At 31.5% G+C, this 19756-nt stretch overlaps 1 protein-coding gene across 1 annotated transcript in view; it reads left to right on the forward strand.

Annotated features, from left to right (window-relative positions):
- Positions 1–19756, forward strand: part of LOC149258267 (MADS-box transcription factor 23-like) — a 208239-nt gene that overhangs the window by 13524 nt on the left and 174959 nt on the right. Inside the window, exon 2 of the mRNA XM_089371127.1 lies at positions 15199–15283. Coding sequence (XP_089227253.1) covers positions 15199–15283 — 85 coding nt within the window. The remainder of the gene's footprint in view (positions 1–15198; positions 15284–19756) is intronic.

Consider the following 19756-nt stretch of genomic DNA (forward strand, 5'->3'; position numbering starts at 1 on the left):
CACGATTTCATCTCAAATGTGTTTTAATTTCAGATTCTGAGTCTTCGTAGAAAAAAAGTTATAGCGATAATGCCACGATGGCGTGTTTGAAGCAGCAAAACCCTAGAATCTAAAGCTCTGATACCAATTGTTATGCAACCAGCTCAGAAGATAGAAGAAATAGATAGATCAACAACTTAAAAAAAGTCTATTCAAGGGGGAAACCTCCTTTACATTACACAAAATGAAAAATTCTTGGATGATACAAATGAAAAGACCTCCTTTCTATATATAGGAGTCTAAGGGGTCACAATATAATAAGAGCTGACATAACAATAATAATGTAAGGGCACAACAATAACAATAGTGGGCTTCTATGGGGCACACTAATAAGAATATGGGGACAACATGGGCGCAACAATAACAATATGGGGTACAATGACAATAATAATAAGGGAATACATTAGTATTGTAAGGAACTAAAATATTAAGAGAGGTTTGGGGCTCCATGACCCAATTATCATTTCTAATGCACTCAGAAAAATATTTGGTGGTGATGGCTACAGGGAGGTGGTGATATTTGGAATAATATTTAGAAATACAAATAAGCATATCAAACAAATTAGGAAAACCTAATCCACCAAACAATTTTAGCACCAATTTCACTAAAATAGACATTAGCAAAAAAACTGGATGAAATTGATTGAAGAACATAGTTACTGGGAAGTAAAAAATCGAAGTACACCAATGTTTTGGGTTGATTCACGGCAACAACTACCCAAATTGGAGGGAATGCATGGGCTAGAAAGACTATGGCAATAAATCATACATCAAGGAAGAATCAAAGTAGTCAACCATTGGACATAGGGGGGTCAAAATTGACAATGGTGTACATGGATACCTCTGGAAACTTGGTAACCATTGTTAGGAAATTATATATTACAGAGAAATGAAACACATAAAATATTTCATAAACACAAACATATAAAACACATAAAAGAAGAGAGACATAGATATATGTGGTTCACCCAATTTGGGATATGTCCATGGAGAAACAACAAATCCTTCCTTCTATATTATCTATAAAAATGAAGAGATACAACCTACAATAGATCTGCTATAATTTCCTCTTCACTCTCACACAATATCATCTCTCTTTCTTACTCAAAATACGCATATACACAGCCGCAATATAATAGCCTCATATATAGCGAGGGGTTGTCTTCTAAGGAAAAAAACTCTAAATTAAACATAACTTCTACCATATGATCATCTCGCTAATGAACAGCTCAGCTTGACTACGAAATTACAATATTTTACAAGGCAATTGTACATATATTTTTAGCTTTAGGGGCGATGCTCCTCGAACCCTTGCCCGGGGGGGGTCCTAAAATCGCCGTCGCTCCACACCCAACAACTACATTCTGATGGAGAAATATGATAGGAGTTCTAGAGTGATATTCAAAACATATGTATCCCACTCTGCTACTAGGAAGATAATATCATTGGGGTTATCAATTGAATGGAAGTTATTCTATCAAGGAAGCCTATCACCTAGACGCAGGTCACTATGAATTAAAAGTAGAAGATATTTTCCAAAAGATATGGGTATAAAACACTTCAGACAAGATATCTATTTTCCTTTGGATTATGTTCTTGAAGAAACTGTTATCTTGGGAAAACATCCTAAAGTAAATCAAACCAACGTCCATCCAAAATATGTTCTCTACCTTTTTCATTTAGAAAACATGGAACATTTGTTAAATTTCACCATCTTTCTATAAGATTATGGATTCAAATAGTGGAATGTTTCAGGAAATCAGATCAGGATGCCCTTAATACACTAATATGTATCCCATTTAGAGTTCTTAGGCCTTTCCAAATCCTATACTTATTGAATTTGGACTATGGTATCAATTTTTCTTCTTTGGGGCTTATGGAAGGAGCATAACCAAAGAAAATTCAAAGGAACCTCTACATCCACTGACCATATCTAGAACATCCTAACCACCTAGATTAAATAACCCATCTTTATTCTGACGCAGGTACAAATAACCACAGGGTCGAACAAACACATCAAACTGAAAAGCAAGCAATAGGTATATACATAAATTTAGAAACAATTCATCAAAACATAAAATATTTACAAGAGAACTATAGGCCTAATGATTGGCCTCTTCATTTCTCACACTCACTCACACAATACATCATACATACCTCATGGTTTCACCTCAATTTATACAAATGGATTAGAACCCAAGGTAGGTTCTAGATCCCTCAACAAACTCCAAAAATATCTCTCATAATCAGTAAAATATCTCATCTAATCCCTTATCCCTAGATAATAACTAACTAATCCATAATCCTCTCAAACTTTCCACAATACTCTCGAATCTTCTCCTATTTACAAGAATTATCATTCTCTCTTAAAAACTATAGAAAAATACAATAATTAATTAAATTCCCACTTTACAAACTAACTCCTCCAGTAAACGATTGACCTAGGTTAGATGCTACAGCATCAGACTTCCCAGGTAAAAGAGAATCATGGTCTCCCAGCCATTAATCTTCAATAGATGATAAAAATCCTCCTCGATCCCATACTTTAGTTTGTCACTGATCATGTACTTTGTTATGCTATTGATGTTTTGTGTTTGTCCTTTTCTATCTTCCAGGTTTCCAAACTTTATGTTGTAGTTGTCCTCCCATTTTACTGATGTATATTTGTGCAGTGAGATGTATGTTATTGTTATCCTTGCTTTTTCTTTGTTCAATGGACATCTTTTGAGATTCATTCAACATAATCTTCTTCATTTCTTCGATTTCAATATCTAACTTATTTTTTGGTTGGTGTACATTATTGTTTGTTTGCTGAATTTTATTGATGATCTCTATGCTTTCATTGTGCCAGATTTCTTGATTTGAAGGTTTGTTGTCACACTCTGACTTTGGATTGTCCAACCATTCTTCTAAGAACTTTAATTCTGCTACAATATCACTCATGTTGAAAATTTTCCCATCATTTTCCAATTCATCAATAACTTGCTTCATTGATGTATCAATAGGTTGTTCAACAACATATCCTTCATTCACATACCAATGGTTAGATTTAAAAACATGAGGTTTGACAGAAGAATATTTCTTCAGGTCTTCATATTGATCTTCTGAACAATCTGCAACATCATCTATGGGAATCGAACCCACATTCATTTCATCATCATTGTCACCAAGTAATGATCCTTGCTCTGGTTTGGAAATGTATATATCTGTCTAGAGTTTCGTTGCTTCTAAAATTTTTAGTTTACGCTTATGTTTTGTTTCCATCAATTGTTTAATTGGCGATTTAAATATTTGTTTTATTATCAATCCATTTCTCTGTTTTTGTAAAAACTCCATTGGCATGTCAAGTCGTGCCTTTAATTCAGCAATCTCTTTCTCATCATCACCAATTCCAATTGCTATGGTATCATCATAGCTTTTCTCTGGAATCTGCATCTTCTGTCGTGAACTTGACCTTGTTCATTGTAACTTGCAACCGAATAACTTTTCCAAGTTATCTCCTCTAAACTTGGTCAATGGTTCACTTCACTTTTGAGAACTCCTTGCTCCTCTTTTTGTTGCAAATAGTAACTGCAGTAACTCTTCAAATTGTCTTTACAATGACCATAATTTTTGGGTTTTGGACTCCGCTGATCATGCACCCATTACAATCAAAGACTCAAACTTTTTGACTTGACTTTATGACTCTTAATTTTCCTTGGACCCTAGACTCTTAATTTAACCTTAATTTTTACATCAATGAATCTTAACTTGAATTTTACATTAAGACACTCTCAAGGACTTTTTTTATTCGAGGACTTGTCTTGACTTGACAAACATACTTAATTGACTTATTTCTTTAATTTTGACTTGATTAAAAATCTTCTCATAGGAAAAAAAAAAAAACATTTGTAGTTGACCTTAAAGTAACATACTAGACTCTTTTCACTTCATTACATATAGATGTTTACTCCAACCTTGATAATAGTACATTAAATATCCCACTTCTTATATCATAAAAATCGACTTTAAATAACCTCAAATATATAATATAATTTAATGAACACTTATTCTCTCACCTTCCACCAATCCTCTCTCATTCATACATTACCTTCATTTACTTCATAAGGAGTATGTATTATGTCATAGCCTATGAAGACACACTTCACCATTCAACTTTTAAATATATACCTTCTCCACATTCTCAAAATGATCACCGTGAGCATCACCTGAATTTTATTTTAAATTTTAAACGACTGAATTTTTGTTGGTGAATGTTCTATCATTTTGGCTTACACAAATATTCACACTCTTCCACGTAGGGCTTTCAAACAGGATTCGTAGGAGATGTCAAGGATTGGCCCGCAACATCTATTTTGAACTCTAGATTGCTGAAGTCAAATTCAATGCTAGTTAATTTAAGCGAGTGTTTGTTGAGTTCATGCAGCAAACAACCTGGTAAAAGCGAGTGTTTGTTGAGTTCATGCAGCAAACAACCTGGTAAACATTCGACTTGCCGAACTTCTCACACGGTTCTTTCATAGCTGGCTACGCAGAAACCTCCTCACACATAAAAAATGTTCTTACGGTACACATATTCTAATGAGAAATTATAGCTTCAAGTTTGTACGTCTGCAATCGTACAAGATCACACAAAAAAATAGACAGACATCGCATGCACTGAGAGGAAAAACACATATGCAGGGCTGAACACCATATGATGTTGTCAGAGAGTGCCTACATAGATTCGCCAGAGTATTAAAAATAATCGATCCTGAGCAGCAGGAGATCTACGAATGGTAGCTGAGTAGAACCAAAATAATGGAACATATTGCAGACCCAATGATTACAATAGTCGTGTCGGATCCCCGTGGTGCCGCATTGGCTCGAAAATACGCTTTCCACTGGTGTTGTATTAGACTTCGAACAATTATTCTCGTATCTTGTGAAAAATTATAAATAGTCAAGCTCTGATACCAAAAATATGACGTAGGTACAAATAACCAAGGGTCAAACACACACATCAAACTGAAAAACAAGCCATAGGTATATACATAAATTCAGAAATAATTCATTAAAACATAAATATTTACTAGGCCCAAGCATTGGCGTCTTCATTCCTCACATTTATTCACACAATATATCATACATACTTCATGGGCTCACTTCAATTTATACAAATGGATTAGAACCCAAGGTAAGTTCTAGATCCCTCAAAAAAAACTCTGAAAATATCTCTCATAATCCATAAAATCTCTCATCTAATCCCTTATCCCTAGATAAGAGCTAACTAATCCATAATCCTCTCAAACCTTCCACAATACTCTCAAAACTTCTCATATTTACAAGAATTATTGTTTTCTCTTAAAAACTATAGAAAAATACAATAATTAATTAGATTCCCACTTTACAAACTAACTCATCTAGTAAACGATTGACCCAGCTTAGATGCTCCTACATCATATTCTTCCATTGACTTTTTAGGATTGGGAAGCAAGAGGGAGTGAGGCTAGGTTCCTATTATACTAATTTCCCTCCCATCCGTGAGGTTTGATCTCTTCTCTTCCCTCTATTTTCGTCTCAAGCCCAACAAATTGGTCTCCCCCTCCAACCTCTTTCCTTAAATTTTAATTTTGATGGGGCTATATAAGGGAACCTAATTCTATCTAGTAGAAAAATAGGACTTTTCATGGGCCTAGAGTGTGCTAATGCTCAAGGGTACACCAAGCATATGATTGATGGAGACTCATAGATTATTATTAATAAGTTGATGAAGATACAAAATGGTACTATGATTCTCAAGATTTATTCAAGTTGCCGGATGGAATCCATTTTAGCTGAAGAAGCATATCTTATCATTGATATTTTAACACTCATTCCTCTTCCTGTTTGTCAAATAGGAAACAAAATTGTTAACTTGTTTCCAAATCATGAGTGCCAAGAGACATATTCTTGTCTTTCATATACTTATATTTTGATGGCACAATATTCTTATGATGAATGTTCATTGCTAGCTCTAAAGGATGGTTTATCCCTATATGGGGTAACTCTCGAGATAGAGAAAGGTGCCAACTATTACCACCCTATCTAGATGAAGGGCCTCAAGACAAGGTAAATCATCCCCAAGAGGAGTGATGACAATTTACAATACACTCCATTAATGGTGAGTAAAATGATTGAACATAATGGAGTATATTCGAGGTGGTGGGAATTAGATGCAGTTTTCAAACCTAGAACTCATGTGAAGGAGATCGATAATACGACCCCCATGGTGATGTTCATGCAAAGAACCTGTGTATGTGGTATGTTCCCTGTTAACATTTTTTGTCTGGAAGAGAAAGGGGGACGAAAACCAAAGGTTGTTTTTTACTAGTGGAGGTGGAATTATGTTGATTAAGTTTTGTTCACATCAAAATAGAGGCAAGATAGCGGATTACACAATTTGGAGGGATGTAGTTTACTCTCATTTGTTTGGGAAAGAAAGATATTAAGGTTAACTTTCTAAAAATTCTTCATTTTGTTTCTAGTGTTTCATGTTTGTTTAATAGAAATTTTGGTAACGACAGTTATGTGAAATCAATGGAAATAGTGTTTTTGTTGTTCATAGAAATAACACAACCCTAGTATCTCATTTCTTCTTTTGATACTAACAACAAAGTTTCAAATAATTGTGGACATATTAACCTTTATGCATATAGCTTACGATTGCTACATATCTGCTTGAATTTGGCTTTATTAACTTCTTTTTGGAAGGATTTTTGGCATTTCTTCATGAAAAAATATTTTATGATCTCCTTTTAGGTGTGCTGGAAGTTTTGCAGGGAATGGAGCATGGAATTTTACATCTATTTTCTTGTTTTGTTGGTTGATGCATATCGTATTTTTTGATAGTCTGAAGGGTAGGATTTTACTTTCAACTACTTGGGAAAGAAACTTCCTGTCGACAACTATCCTTCATTTCCTAATTCTAGTTTGGTATATTTTGGTTCTTTATTGGTAAGTTTGTTAGTGCCTCTTAATGTGTGAGAAAACGTAATTGTGCTACTGTTATATGGAATTTATACCTACGGATAAGTACATGTTCCCTAAGTGGGTAGTTACACTTAGAACAATATAAAGAAAGTGATTTGGCCTTTTCCTACAATATATAGATGAGTTGAAAAAACTTACTTGTAATCTTTCACTTCCTTTGATCTCCTTTGAATTGCTCCTATCGCTCCCACTTGAACTGAATCTGCTCAATTGGTACCTGTCAACAAAAACAAAAGACGACAACAATTAAAGTATACAATAAATCTACTATAAACAAATGGAATCGACAACATTTAAACATATATGCATCATAGATATGAACAAGAATATGGGAAAAGGAACAAAAAACTTTATTGATGTAGAAGGAAGAGTTACATCCAAAGCAGTTTGATCTCGTGTCACTTATCGAGCTTCAATCCAAACCCTCGTCACACAAAAAGCACATCAATCCAGCAGCATAACATTACTTGACATGAACTCAAATCTCAAACCAACAGTATTTCTCTACAATATTCAAATTCCACCCTCTTTATCACTTTGATGAGTTGTCAATTTATAGGTAAATGCAGGAGGTTATGTCATAAATTGGGCATTGAATGGTTTTCCAAAATTGGATTTAGTTTCCATGGAGAAAAGGATGAGAGGATAGAGGAATAATTGATCCACAACCTATCCAAAGTCGACCTCATAGGATGAGATAAGAGCTGGGCATCCTTCTAGAATGCTCTAGAATTAGAGAATATTCCCAGAATCCTATGTCAATTTCGCTCATTCTCGCCCAGCGCAAGTCAAGGTAGTCTTAAGTGCACTACAGTGCAGGCCTGAATGGGCCCACCTACTTTGCAGCGTAGTTACCTCTGACCAAGGTTGCGTTGGTGTCCCAAGGAGGCATTTCAACAGGGTTTCAGGCTAGGAAACTTTCATGGATGGAAGCATTCAATTTGATGACTTTTCTAGGGCATGTAACAACTAAATTAGGGTTTGATGAGCCCTAATTGTATTGATCTGAATGTCAGGAGTGTTGTGCCCAAATAGACCTATAACAACTACTATAGTTTCTATATGTGAGAATACTAACTCTCATCACTGGTGTGTTGGTTTTTTACTTTCATTGAAGCTTCAGTTCTTTGTGTGTGTCTTAATCTTTTCCTTTACTAGTTGAAATTGCTTCCGTTCAACATGAATTTGGTTTTATTGCTTCTAGTATGGGAAGTGAATTGGAATCACTAGGTGAGAACTTATTGAAAGGCTCCTTATAGGGTTGGTTATAATAACTATAGTGAATCGTAGTTGTATTTTTATGACCATTCCCTTTCTCTTCCAGAGTATTCCAACTCGTGCTGGAACTAACCCCTACATGGAATTAGATATCTGTATAGTTTTATTAGTAAAGGGAGGTGCACTATAGGGAGATTTATTGGAGCACATGTTGTGGGGGAATTCATGAACCCCTACTTTTACATTGGTGTCCATTTAGGAAGCTTAGTTCTAAATTGGTGGTTGTGCGATGCATCACCTACCCCATGTGTTCTTTTGGTTGTCTACAATTTTAGATTACATAAATAACTAAGCATTATGGGATCTTAATGAGAAATGGTATTTTCATATTATAGTCTCAGATTCAATTCCCTTAGGGTATCCTCTCTATGCTTTGTGCAACTTATGTTATTACTCTCTCTAGACATTGTATCTCAAGATGAAACCCCAACTATATGTTGAATTTTGTAATTTCTTTTGTATTTTTGGTTTCATTTTCCTCTATGTGGAGGGTTACTTTATGGGTATGGTTGGGTCTCCCTAGTAAGCTACTAATAGTGGAAATCCTTTTCTTAATTTAATCTCAAGCTTTTGTAAATGATACAAATTTCATCTTTCAAAAAAAAAGTTAAGGCTATCAAGATCTAAGAATTTGTTGAACCTAAAAGTAGGATAAAAGTAATTAAAATAAATCACAACACTCAACATAAAGTAGCTTTCATAGCCTAAATTTTAGAAAATAACGACTAGGTATACTTCATCAAGTAATCATAACCCTATTATCTATCACTACTTAGAATAAAAAAAAGACAATAGTTGCCTAAATGTGTTAAATTTGCATTTAAAGGACCAGATGTGAAAACCTACTATTATGCTACTCTAGAATAGTGTATGGGAAGCAAGTAGACATCTTGATCATAGAAAATGAAATCATTATATCATATAATTTAGATTCATAATTTTATATAGGGGATATAGCTCATTTCGAAAAGCATGTTATGTAATATGTTATGTAAAATATTATGATGTCCTCCTTCAATCCCCCCATTTACCTATGTCCACGTTAGGGGAAGCATAGAGAACCTAGTGGTTATAGTTGTAGCTAATGAAATCTAGTCTGTCTCATAGGTTTATGAGGGTGCCTCAATTGTTGATTCTACTAGTGTATCTATATATATACTCAACATAAATTTTATGCATAATATTAAATAAAAAAGAAGATAGTATGTTAAAAAAAAACTATCACTCAAAAATACCAAATACAATTAATAAAAAGTACCAAATACAAAAAAAACTACAAATTGCATTCTACATTATTTACCAAATGCTAATAATATCCAAGTTTTATGAAAAAATAAAGCAAAATGATGCAATCAAACTGGGAAATCTTAACCTAAGAAATTAAACCCAAATGCTATCATTAAAAAAAACCAATAGTAGTGATATACTTTGGTTGTACTAGCAATTATATATATATATATATATCTCGATTTTAGTAAACAAAACTATTTTGTGTATCCTACTTACAAGGAATCTATAATTACAATTTCCAATCGAGAAATGGTTGAGGGCGTAAGAGGATGTCACAAAATCTCAATTCAACTACAAGAATTGCATCTATAAACAAGATTTACAATCTACCACTGAATGAGATGGATTACGTGCGGTGATAGATGTAAAATGGTTGATATAATCCAGGGTACTTATATCACCAATATTGACATTCGTTTTATAGAGATTAAAAATTAGTATTGTTTTTGCTATGTTGCCGTGCTTATTTTCTCGTGTTTTCATTCTTGACACTAAATTGCATTTATATATATCTTTTTTTGTAATGTAATGATATAAATGAGGTGTGGAAGATGACTGATAGGTAGATCTATATCCTTTTATTGTAGAAATCTCAAAAAAATCTATTGTAGAAATCTCTGAAAGAGCTTATTTTACTTACTGATAAATATGATCGATATTTTTTGGTAAGAAAATCTCAAAAATAATTTTAAATTGTATTTATACATCATTAGTGCACGTAATGTCACTTGTAGTTATTGTGATTGTAACTTAATCTGAAATTCATTTGTTTGTTTATTTAGTTGTACATGTGATTATTTTATTCCCCTATCCCTGAAATTGGTGTTAGAGCTTTTTACAACAAAATAACCTAAATTTTCTCTATATCTAACTAGACAATTATGGAAGTTTCTTGAAGTATATCTAACTAGACAATTATGGAAGTTTCTTGAAGTAGTCCGAGGAATTACAATATTCTAATAATCGTGAGAATGAAAAAAGTAAAGGACATTCTAACGATCCTGAGAATGGGGAAGTATATTATTTTATCATGATTCATCAAATTTTAGAAATTTGTCTACTAAAAATGAAAATTTTCTTCTCTAGAATGTTGAAATATTGTAAATACTTCAACTAATGGTAAAATGTTCATGTCTTGGTTAAATCAAAAGTAAATCTAAATTATTCCATTATATAAAGATATACCTCTAATTTGTTGAACATAAAAGACCAATAATGTCAACTGTAATTGCATAAACATAAAAACACTAATTATAACATGCAAACACGAATTATATATTGAAATACAACTCACAAATTTATACATGTTATCACTTCCATGAAAAAGATACAAACACGAATACTTTTTTTAGTTTATTTAGAACTAAGTTGATTAATTTCTATTAAAAAAAAATTATAAAAAGAAAATATAAATCTGCCTAATCTTCTGAAGAAGTTTCTTTTTGAATGAAATTCCTTGTAGTTTCTGGAGGGGATATGTTTTCTATGAGGATTTTCATTCCTTGTGCTTCTGAAGAAGTTTCTTTTTGAATGAAATTCCTTGTAGTTTCTGGAGGGGATATGTTTTCTATGAGGATTTTCATTCCTTGTGGTTTTTTGAGGGAATATGTTTTCCATGAGGATTTTCTAGTTTTCTGCTAATAATGCATATGGGGAGTCCATACAAGAGACCATAGGATCCACATTGGAAATAAATTTTTCCTTCTCAGATTATGTTTCTGTCGATGTAGTTTCTTTGACTGAATTTGCTTCCTTCCACTCTTTAGGTTCTTTCTTTACATTCTTTTTTGTTCTGAAGCTCTTCTTCTTTAAGTACTATATAGTGATTACCTTTTGCCCCTTCACAAAATTTGGACCAGGCTTTTTTTTTCAGTGTTTTCTATTTTGAGAACACTTAGGAAAGTTTTTAATTACATGTCTCATTTCATAGAATTCTCTACACCAAAATAAGATATTCTCATAGTTGAAATTTTGGACCCAAACATAATTTGGAGTCATCAAATTAATATTTGTGGAAAAACCTTTGTTGAAGTCCATCTCCATAGAAATGTGGGCATAAGTAGCCTTGAACAAATTTTTTTTTTTAGGACAACTATGATAGAATTTTCCGAGCCCATTCTCAATGGAGGAAATCAATGTGTAGTTCCGAAAATGCAAAGGAAGGTTCAGAAGCCTTACCCAAACTTTGGTTGTGGAATTTATGTCATTTCCAAGTCAAAAGTGGGACTTTAGGTCTACAAGAAGAGGCCATCACTACCCGCAAACCACAACCCAATGTAACAGATAGCCTTCGTGTCCTCAATCTTATTAAAAACCCCAGTGAAGAAACCACTAGCCATAGGGTAAATATTCAACTTTTCAATCAAAAGGGGTTTCCATGTCTTAGAGATTCATTTTTGTAGATTGGACATCCGTAACCAATACCCATTCAATCTGTAAACCAAACATTCTCCAAAAAATATTTTTCTAACAAAAAGCTTCTTCATTTATAAGAACATTAAGAAGAACATTAAGGAAAGGAATTTGTTGTAACACCTAAAATCCAGAACCAAGCTTCAGCATATATTTATATAAATCCAAAGAAAAACTAACTTAACCAACAACTATAGATAAAAAAAAAAAAACATATTTATTTTCCAAATTAGAAAGATTCACCGTTAGATAATCAATAGAAAATTATCCTTCCATCTTAAACATATTTATTTTCCAAATTACAAAGATTCACCCATAGATAATCAATAAAAAATTATCCTTCCATCTTACCGAGCTCTTAACCATAAATATTCGCATCTTTCTCATAATTTTCGAGGTTAACGATAATCGCAATTCCATTTCACATTTACATATGGTCAAAGAAATATGTTTGAGATCACAAGCATGAGATGCTCACTAGTGCTTTAATGGCTTGTTTTTGAACTTCTACTTTATCCATACCTTGGTTGTATATGACGATCACAAATCATAAGAAAATAATTTATTTTCTTGGACATTTTGTTTATATTGCTTTAAAAGTTGAGAAGTATAGTTAAATATTTATAATTTTAATATTAATTTTTTCATAATTTATATGATATTAATAAATTAGACTGATTTTATTTTTAATTTTAGATCTATCAAATTCGGAGAGGGTTAAGTATTTTTTATTCTAAAGAAGATTTGCATGTTAAAAGATTTGATCAGGTTTGGTAGATCTAGAGTTAATATGGATCTAAGTTGGTTTTCTAATTAATTATAATTTATATTTGTATTTTATTTTATGTTTAGTTTTAGTTGTATGTAATTTGACTAAGTCAAAATGTTTTATTGATATTTATCATTATTAATTTTTTTAATTTATTTTTTAATTATAATTTTTATTTTATTTTATTTTGAGCAAGTCAAAATGTTAATGGGACATTATAACATCTCTATATACTCAACTAGAGAGTAGTTCACTAGGAAATTACTTTTGACTTTTTATTATTTTTTAATTTAGCCAACTTATAAATTTTTACAAACATTGACAACATTAAAAAATGTTTTGATTTTGAAACGAGTTATTGTTTTGGGCAAGTGATATTGATAAGCTATGGTATTGGCCCATGGTATTGTAATAAAGGCTACTTACAAGTTAATAATATTCATGGTAAAATGGGGTGAATATGCATGATTAAGAATCTTGTTATTGTATGTTTATTGTAACTATTAAGTTTTAATTTTTTTAAATGTTATAAAAATAAATTAAAATAAAATATTCATTATATTTAATTTTGAAATGAGTTATTGATTTTGGGTATGTAGTATTGATAAGCCTTATTATTGGCTAATAATGTTGTAAAAAAACCTATTCAGAAGTTAATAATATCTATGGTAAATGGGGCGAATATTCATGGTTAAAAATCTTGTTATATTGTAAATATTAATTTTTTATATGCTTATTAACTAAATTTATATAAAATTGTGGAATTATTATTTTAATTTGTATCATAAAATGAACATTAATTATAGCTACTATTTATATATAATGTATTTAAATGTGATATGTATATTTATAATTTTCCTTTATCATTTTTTTCATAATTTTATTAGTAAAAACAAAATTTATATTGAATTTAAAAATATATAGCACTCTTTGGCTCAATTAAATGAGTTAATATGATATTGAAACTTTTATTATTATAAATATTTTAAAATTACACATAAAATATATATTTTTAATAGAGTGTATATTTTTAACAGAGTGTATTTTCCCTTCAGTTTATTGATAGTATAACACATGTTTTTAATATTAAAATAAACTAAAAAAATCTTCAAAAAATTGATTATTTCTTTCCAATATTTGTGTTGAGAGGGGCTCTCAGGTTAGAGGTGTTGTTGTAAATTTATGGTATGTGAAGTGATGTGATGTTATGGAAACATTTAGCCTTAGTTAAATTAATTAAAAAATAAAAATTATATATATAGATCCATCTCAACACATTTTGATCCCTTTTTCATGCTTGTTAGATTGATGGATCTATGTTGATTTAATTCCCCCTTTAAATATGCTATATTTCACATGAATACTATGAGCAATAACTTGGGTTCTCATAAATAGCTCAAAAACCATGATAACTACCTGACAAAAATTAATAAAAAAGATAATAGCATGAATTTTTTTATTTGAAGATAAGGTTATTTTTATTTTCGCAGGACATTACAACATCTATTGGATAGTGGTCATTACATCCCTTGCATAAATTAAGTTATTGATTATTAATAATTAAACTAGTATAGATCCATCTTAACTCTTGATTTATCAAGTGACTAGAGGACCAAATTTCTAGAAGTGCAAACCTTTTCTTTGGAAAATTTAGTCTCTCCACATATAATATATCTAAAATTAAGATAAATTCAAATTAACCTTAAAAACAATACACTAAAAAAATACACTATACAATACATATAGAAAATAAGATATATATACAAACAAATAATTAATTAAAAAATAAAATATTGTTTTCACTTCGAAAATATCTTTTTAAACTAAAATAACGATCAGAAAGTAAAATGTACACACTACCTATAATGCTTATGTATATCGTTAGTTGAATATAATTTTCAATTTATAAAATAATTAGAAATAAAATATATAAAACGTTAAAAAATTTATAAAATTAATTCAGGTGTTGTAATTTTTTATAACTAAAATGATTTAGAAGAAGAATCTTAAAAGAAAAATAAAAAAACTCATTTATTAAGAATATTTTTAATAATTTTTATAATTTATACTTACATTAAAACTAAAGCCTTATTAATATACATCTAACCAAATTCTTATTAATATACAACTAACCAAATTCTTGATAACAATAAAAATAATTAATTAAACGAGCTCTTTTAATTAATTATAAAACCTAATTGAAAAAATAAAGAGGAAAACATATCAATCATATTATTAATCATTCTGTTTCTCATTCTAAATACTGTATCTTATTTTCCCCGAATAACGATCTGAATACATAAACAACCTTTAGGTTTGTATCTATTTTAAATCCTTGCTTCCATGTGATGATTAAAAACGAAATTAAATTACTTATTTGTCACATGTTTGCGTTGCAGCATCAAATCGGTCATCGAGCGATATGGTAAGCACAACATGAAGTTTGTGGAAGACACCCAATTCAATGCGTCTCAGTGTGAGAATGTAAGTATTTGTTGATAGATACATAATTTTATAGTTTTCCTTACGTATCATGTAGTACTCCATGTTTCGCATACATATTTATCTCTCCATATATACTCATTATTCCATTGAATTGTTAACTCAAATATCGGGGTGAGGGTTGTTGTCAGGTAAGTTTATTAATTTTTTATATAATAATAATAATAATTATTATTATTAATATTATGCTTGGTTTATATATTATAAATTGAAAATTTATTTTTATTAAAAAATAAAAGATTAATATTAATTTAATATTTATAATGTGGATAATCAGAAAAAAATAATGGAAATAATGGTATTTATGATTAAGATTACTATCAAATAAAGATTTTGAAACAAATAAAAAAATTATTTATAATTTTATTATTATCTCTAAAAAGTTCGAAATGAAAATGTTACGATATTTTATATATATGAATGAGTGAGTATTTAAGTGAAGCAAATGAAAATGTTAAGATATTATATTTTTTTAAAGGGAAAAGAGTATTTATGTTAAAAAATTGAGTGAAGTTATAGAAATTTTTAACCTCATTTAATCTCATTGATTGTGGGTAAAACTCCACAGTTAAGCGCGCTGAGCCAAAGGCGATTTGGGATGGGTGACCTTCCGGGAAGTCCTGGTTACCGGGTGCAAGCCCCGGAAGTGATGATTGACGCCATGTGATTCATTTCACTAGTTTCAATCCCACTTCTTCACCCCTGTGAGCATCACCCGATGCAATGAGTGCTAAGTGAACTATTCAAAAATCATGAGAAATTAGTCAGTTACGACTACCTCTCATGGAAATGGCCATACGTAAATGACTTACTTAATGCAGTTGAATCCCAAAAATGATATCTAATATAATGCACTGTTTAAACCCCCATACTTAAATTCAAAAAGAGTGAAGGGATCTCTACTTGAATGGTTCATGAGGCACAATACTTGCTAAGGTTTTGCAAATGGGGTAGCAAGCTAAGTGGGCTTGATTGTGGGTAAAACTCCACAGTTAAGCGCACTTGAGCCAGAGGCGATCTAGGATGGGTGACCTCCCGGGAAGTCCTGGTTTACCAGGTGCAAGCCCCGGAAGTGATGATTGACGCCATGTGATTCATTTCACTAGTTTCAATCCCACTTCTTCACCCCTGCGAGCATCACCCGATGCAATGAGTGCTAAGTGAACTATTCAAAAATCATGAGAAATTAGTGAGTTACGACTACCTCTCATGGAAATGGTCATACGTGAATGACTTACTTAACGCAGTTGAATCCCAAAAATGATATCTAATATAATGCATTGTTTAAACCCCCATACTTAAATTCAAAAAGAGTGAAGGGATCTCTACTTGAATGGTTCATGAGGCACAATACTTGCTAAGGTTTTGCAAATGGGGTAGCAAGCTAAGTGGGCTTGATTGTGGGTAAAACTCCACAGTTAAGCGCGCTTGAGCCAGAGGCGATCTAGGATGGGTGATCTCCCGGGAAGTCCTAGTTACTGGGTGCAAGCCCCGGAAGTGATGATTGACGCCATGTGATTCATTTCACTAGTTTCAATCCCACTTCTTCACCCCTGTGAGCATCACCCGATGCAATGAGTGCTAAGTGAACTATTCAAAAATCATGAGAAATTAGTCAGTTACGACTACCTCTCATGGAAATGGTTATACGTGAATGAGTGCTAAGTGAACTATCCAAAAATCATGAGAAATTAGTCAGTTACGACTACCTCTCATGGAAATGGTCATATGTGAATGACTTACTTAACGCAGTTGAATCCCAAAAATAATATCTAATATACACATACTTAATCTCAAAATATTTTTTAATATATTAATATTCGTTAATTAGTCCAATAAAAATTAATTATATATATATATAGATATAGATATATAAATAATATCACACCCTTGCTAATTTCATTATCGTTTCCATATTATAAAAGTTAACTCCATCTTCAAAATTTCTAGGTTTCCCAACCTCTTTTAACCATCCTATAAATATACATACATTCCACTTGTCATAATTAGGGCTAATACAATTTAGTCGAAATTATACGAAGTGCATCATAAAAACGAAAATATAACTCTCAATGATGGTCATACAATGTTGATATTCTACTAGGTATATTTATATTAATCGGTTCCGAAATAAAATGGTTTTTATTAATATTAAAGATGAGATGAAAAGAAATAAAATAAAATAAAATAAAAATTCAGAATGCTAAAAGAAAATAAATTAGATATTAAGTTATTTAAAAAAATTATCAATTACACATTATAACAAAATAATATTAATCATTATTATCTTTATTATTTTAATCATCATCTTTAATTTGAAAGAGAAAGGAGAACAAAATATACTAGCACTAATAAAGAAAGTTATAAAATAACATATTAGCATTAATAGAAAAACTACAAAATAACGTTTTTAGTTGAAACGTCAGTTTCATGAAAAAAAAACAAGTAATCTAAAGAAATAATTAAACATAATAATTGGTTATTTCTTTCCAAGGTAAGTTCTATTAATCTATTACCTAAACTAATTCCAAGTTTTCTCAATTAAATCTTTTTTTAGAATTATGTCATGCAATAATTTGATCTACATACATATTAACTTATATATTCTTTAGTGCCTAATGTCTGTTTGTTTAATTTATTTATTCATTTTTACATTGTATTATTTTTTATTTATTTAATTTAATTTGGTAAAAGATCAAAATATAATTATTAACCATTTATGTTGTGTTTGAGTTCCCCATAGGTAGTCTCAAGTTGTCACAAGTGAAACCAACATATTGACCACTTTCTAAGGAGAGAATCATATCAAGAAAAAAAATTTGTTGTAAGTAAACTAGCCTATCAGCTATTGAACTATAAAGAGAAATGACAATGAGGTACATAGTACAAAATCAGGAGTCTGAGGAAATCATTGCAGTGGGATCTTTGGAAGTGGAACATAGATGAGTTAGAGTTTTAATCTCATATTGAAGATGGCTCCCCAAATGAGCTATTCTAGCTTCCAAACTCTCCAAGCGTGAACGATTGAAGATCTAGGCATGCTTGATATCATTTAGGGAAGAAAATATGTCATATTTATCCTCTTGTTTATCATTTAGAACTATCCCTAGGAGGGTTTTAAACTGATAGTCAGCGATAATTGAGTTAAGGATTGTTTTTTGATGCAAGAGCATTAAGCTAAAAAAAAATCATTGTATTTTAGTAGACATAGAGGGTCTTGTGGTTTAAGGAAGTTGGTTTCCTAAGTGTTAAATTCATGTAATTATTTACGCTTTTGAGTGATTTTAATGAGAATAGGAATTAATTAAGTATTGTGAGGCATATTTGTAAATGTTCCCGAATGTTGGAGAACATAAGAGATTTAGGGTAGTTGAAAGATTTGAGAATCACTTATAAATCTTAGATTAGGAGTTGGTTTCAGGATTTGAGGAACTAGAGAGGATCCTTAGAAATAAATAAGAGATTTTAGGATTTTGTTGGGAAAGTTATGGATCTAAACCAGGAATTGGTTATAGAATCCTTTTGTATAAATGTAAGCCTAAAAGGCATAGAAAGAGGTTAGATAGAAAAGGATTAGCTAGTTAGAGAGTTACTCGTTACCTAGTTAGAGGATTTCACTATAAGCCTACAAGCAGGTAGGAAAACAGAGGCCAATGATATTGGAAATCAGGCCAGAGAAAGAGAGACTCTTATGTAAATATTTATTTATCAATATAGAGAATTCGATTCCTAAATTGTGTGGTGTGTATTGATTAATGGAGTTATGAATTGTGTATAAATGAGTGTAATTCTGCATAGTATATGTATGCATGTGAAGTCTGAGCAAAACAGAGAGAAGAGGTGGAGCATGAAGGATCGTGGTTTGATTGGTGAATCCAATTGAAGGATCAATGTGAATTTCAGGAGTTATAGTGTTTAAGAGTACATGGAGTTAAGTCCAAGAGGGAGTTGTGTTGCAGAACAACCAAAAACAAGAAACCCTGGAGGACACCAAAACCACAGAAGAACCTTGAGAAACCATGTAAATGCGAAGAAAGTAAAGGTACGAAGGAATGAAGTAAATGTGCACAAGAGTGGTTGGATCAACTAGATCAACAGATGAGATTGTTTGCAAAAAGCGGCCAGGATTAAGTCACGTAGAATGGAGTCAAGAAGATGAGCGACAAAGATTAAGCCATGTGTTGGTAGAAGGATGGAGTGGTTTTCGTAGGCGGAAGTGGTTTTCATGCGGCCTTAAAACTGTAAGTGGTAATTGAAAAATAGACTCGATGAAGTTATGAACGATAACTTAATCGAGTTGAAGTTCAGAGGTGATTGGACCGTCCGTTGAAAGGGTGATCGGATGCATATCGCGTGCAAACAAGCACGAGGTTTAATCTGGAAATCTGACCTGATGAGAGTTTATATAGTAGTGTTAAATCTTCGTTGAGTTCTAGTGATCAAGACCATCCATGG

The sequence above is a fragment of the Pinus tabuliformis genome, chromosome 6, assembly GCF_031772625.1.
Source record: "Pinus tabuliformis cultivar Carrire ecotype Pingquan chromosome 6, CPIR1, whole genome shotgun sequence".
NCBI lineage: Eukaryota > Viridiplantae > Streptophyta > Pinopsida > Pinales > Pinaceae > Pinus > Pinus tabuliformis.